At 48.2% G+C, this 3821-nt stretch overlaps 1 protein-coding gene across 1 annotated transcript; it reads right to left on the bottom strand.

Annotated features, from left to right (window-relative positions):
• Positions 1–206: 206 nt before the first annotated feature.
• LOC123407656 (putative pentatricopeptide repeat-containing protein At5g06400, mitochondrial) lies at positions 207–3821 on the bottom strand. The gene has a single exon (XM_045100842.1). It carries the CDS (start codon positions 3674–3676, stop codon positions 365–367), a length of 3312 nt encoding a protein of 1103 aa, XP_044956777.1. The 5' UTR covers positions 3677–3821; the 3' UTR covers positions 207–364.

Here is a 3821-nt window from a genome sequence, read left to right on the forward strand (position 1 = left end):
CGAGGCATTACTTTAAGGCTATGCATTGACCATGCCCTAAATGCAGTGACGTTGTGCATCACAGATCAGCTGCTGCAGCGTTTCTGTCTCAAGCTTGAGACTTTGCTCTCCTCAGTTGCAAAATCGACTGATGCAATTTCTATTCTGGACAACTGAGGAATAGCTAATGTGGATAAATAGATAAAATCCTATTAAGATGTTGAGACTTTGAGAATAACAAGATGCTTCTGTTATTGCAGTACTAAAAAGGTTTACAGTTCATCCTTACAAGATGCCCCGACCGCATAAACTTGTCCAAAAAAAAAAACTGATCCTCATGAAGATTAATGTTGAGTGAACTAAGTATGTGAGCACATCCGCAAGATTAAACAAACGAAGAATTTGAGATGCTCCTTTGCCTCCGCAGATGCCATTTTGACTGGAGGACAGAGTCGGCTAGCTTGTGTTTGCCCTCCATATTCAGACCATGAAAAACAGTCCTGAAGTTTACCGCGCTGGGGATGATGCCACCATCCAGCATATCATGAATCAGCTGCAACCCATCCTCCGATTTACCAGCTTTGCAGAGGTATGTTATGAACATCGAGTAGGTCTCAAAGTCTGGCGATGGCCCTTCCAGTTTCATGCGGCGTAAGACATCCCAGGCTTCTGAAACCATACCTGCTTCCATGTAACCGCGTATTAACGCAGAGTAAGTGACGACTGAAGGCTCACATCCATCGTCTACCATCTTCTTGAACATATCCATTGCCTTGACAACATCTCTTTTCCGAAAGAAGTAGATGATGAACGAGGTATACATATGGGTGCTTGGACGTATGCCTGAATTCTTCAGTTCTTCAAGCTTGGCTACAGCGTCTTCAAAGCGATGCCACCTCAGTAGTGCATGAATGAAGCTTCCATACATGTAGTCACTTCTGGAGCAGCCATATCTCTCCATATCATCAAACAAACTGACAGCTTCCTCCTTTCTATCAGACCTGCATAATGATCGAAGGAGTATGGAGTAGCCAATCTGTTTAGTAAATCCGTGTTCACATAGTGATACTATTGAGCTTCTTGCATCAACCAACATCCCGCACTCGCATAATGCTAAAAGATACGTGCAAAGCACATCATTACCAGGCATGTAACCTGCATGAATCATTTCCTTCAACATCTTGGTTGCAATGTCTACTTTTTGGCCTTTTCTGCGGCAGAGATACATTATCAGGTGATTGTAAGTAGTTTTGTCAGGCTGAAAGCCTGCTTGCTTCATCTTATAAAATGTCTCCAGTGCCATTTCAGTGAGACCAGCATTACCGTACTGGCAAATCATGACATTCCATGTGTTCACTGTTGGAGAACATTGTCTCCATGTCATTTCTCTGTAAAGGTGCCTCATGTGCTTAAAATCTTTCGCCGAGCCTGCAAGTTTCATAGCTGTGTTGTACGTTTCTGTTGTGTGCATGTAGGAGGGTCGTTTCCCTACCCAACAGAAAAACTTCAAAGCAGCATGGCCTTTTCTCTTGCAGCCCTTCATGATGGCATTGACAAGGTTTGGTGTAAAATGCAGTGATCTCATCTCAAGCGCCTGCTGCATTGAGCTCCAGCTGTCCGAAGATGATATAATTTGGCATATCCCTTCAACATCTTCATCGCTGTAGCCCTTTGTTAGTTCGATGTGATTTTTGTTATCACGAAGTGTGCACCTCGATATCTCAGAGTCTTTATCAGATGGAAGAACAACAGACCCAAATATCATTTTCTTCTCCTCCAGTTCACACTCGGATAATTTCTGAAACTCATCAACTGTGTCAGTTTTCTCTAATGATCTGGTTTCCGTCTCACCTTTAGGCTTTCCAATATCAAAAGGTGCCCGCATTCTCTGCACATTAATAGCTTCCTCCAGATGATTATTCTCACGCAAGGAAGAAATAACCCGGCAGAAAGTTTCTTCAGAAGGCCTGAAGTCAAATTTCAACATTTCCTTCAGAAGTTCCAACGACTCGAGGGGCTTGGAGGCCTTACAGAGCTCTTGGATGAACACTGCATAAGCTTTAAATGTCGGCCTTTGACCGTTCTCGCTCATCTTTTTGAGAATATCCCATGCTTCAGAAATATGTCCACTGCGAATATGCCCGGCTATCAATGCTGTGATTGTTACAATATCTGGTTGAACACCAACTTCCTGCATCTCCTCGTACAGTTCACAGGCTTCTTTATACTGATCAGCTGTAAAGAGGTGCTGCATGAGCTGAGTGTAAGATGCGGCCGATGGAATACAACCATACTCTCTCATTCCCTGCAGCAACTGAAGTGCCTTTCTGCGTTCTCCTTTCCTGAGGTAGCCATCGATGAGAAAACTGAATGCCATGCTGCTAATAGATGATCTGTTCTTCATATGCTCCATTAGCTGAAGAGCTTCATCCATCCTTCCTCTTTTGCACAGCCCCCTCAATAGGATTTCGAAAGCAGATGAGCTATCAATGGACTTGTTCATCATCTGCTGAAAGACTTTCTGTGCCTCTGCTATTTTTCCTGAGACACAGAAGCTCCGTAGAGCTTCCAAGTAGCAATACTCCTCTGGATACCTCCCGCTTTTAATCATATCGTCTCTGATAATGAAGACAGCCTCAGCATTATTTGATCCAGCCAGCACGCACAACAGAAGTCGCAGAATGTCAGACCCGACATCCATGTTCTTGGGCATATCCTTGTAGAACTCAAGAGCAAGCTCATGCCTTGCATTGTTGCACAAAGCATGAAGAATCGTCCTATACAGTTTAGTGTCCACTACCACGGAACCTGATCTCTTCATAGCATGGAATGCAGACAGCATCTTGCCAATCTGTTTTGTCTTCCCATAACTGGCTATGACAATTGTCCATGTCTTGATGTCCTTGGGGCACATCTCCTTATCCATCTCGGCCATCAGCTCCTCCATCAACCCAAAATTCCTCGCTTCACCTGCAATAAACAGCGTCGTGTTGTACGTCTCCGTAGTGTGGCGGAACCCTGGAACTTGCTTAACCCAGTAGTGGAACCTGAGCCCCAGGTGCGCCTTCTTGAAGCACCTCTGGAGCACCATGTTGACAATCCTCGGCGTGTACACCACGACTCCCAACCTCCCCAGCCTCTCCTCGAAAGGCGACCCGGGCACCTCCGACCGTATAACCTCGGTGATCTTCTGCACTTGGGCACTGTCGATATCAGGATCTTGCGCGAGCGCACCTCCTGCCGCCTCGTGAGGCGATGCTTCCCGGCTCGGCGCAGGGCCTTTTGCGTTGCCAACCGGATTGTCAGAAGGGCCATCAGGAACCCCGTGGTCAGGAACTCTGCCGGTGAAAAAGGCAAAAGCCTCCGGAGCATTTGGACGAGCACCTACCGTGCGTTGTACAGGGGCCTCGTCGCCGCTCCACCCCGGCTGTCCATTCACTCGAGACTGAAATGGGGGGTCGCTGACCGTGCCGGCGGCAGGGGTGATGATGCCGGAGATTTCTTGGAAGAGGGAGGTGCCGGGCCCGGTGGCTGCGGCTGGATCGCCGGTGGTGTCAGTGCGAGGAGATGGAGGAGCGGGCTTGGAGGAGGAGGTCTTGGAGCGGGATGTGGTGACCGGGAGGTGGTGGCTGGAGTGGAAGGGGGACGGGGAGTAGGCCAACAACCTAGCGGCGGCGGCGGCGTTCCTCCTCGCCATACTGATTTTTTAGCACTTGGCGGCGAACTCGTCAGAAACTTGGTCCCCTTGGGAGAGGAGATCTCGACCGCGCCGGGAGGCTGGCTTGCCTGCCTCGACGAGTGCTGGCGGCGGCCGGGAGGACCCTCACCCTCGTTTGGTTAAT

Source organism: Hordeum vulgare, chromosome 7H (assembly GCF_904849725.1).
Source record: "Hordeum vulgare subsp. vulgare chromosome 7H, MorexV3_pseudomolecules_assembly, whole genome shotgun sequence".
Taxonomy (NCBI): Eukaryota; Viridiplantae; Streptophyta; class Magnoliopsida; order Poales; family Poaceae; genus Hordeum; species Hordeum vulgare.

What these genes read in the sequence shown, in the direction of transcription:
- LOC123407656 (XM_045100842.1), bottom strand. Translation starts at nt 3,676, where the DNA reads ATGGCGAGGAGGAACGCCGCCGCCGCCGCTAGGTTGTTGGCCTACTCC.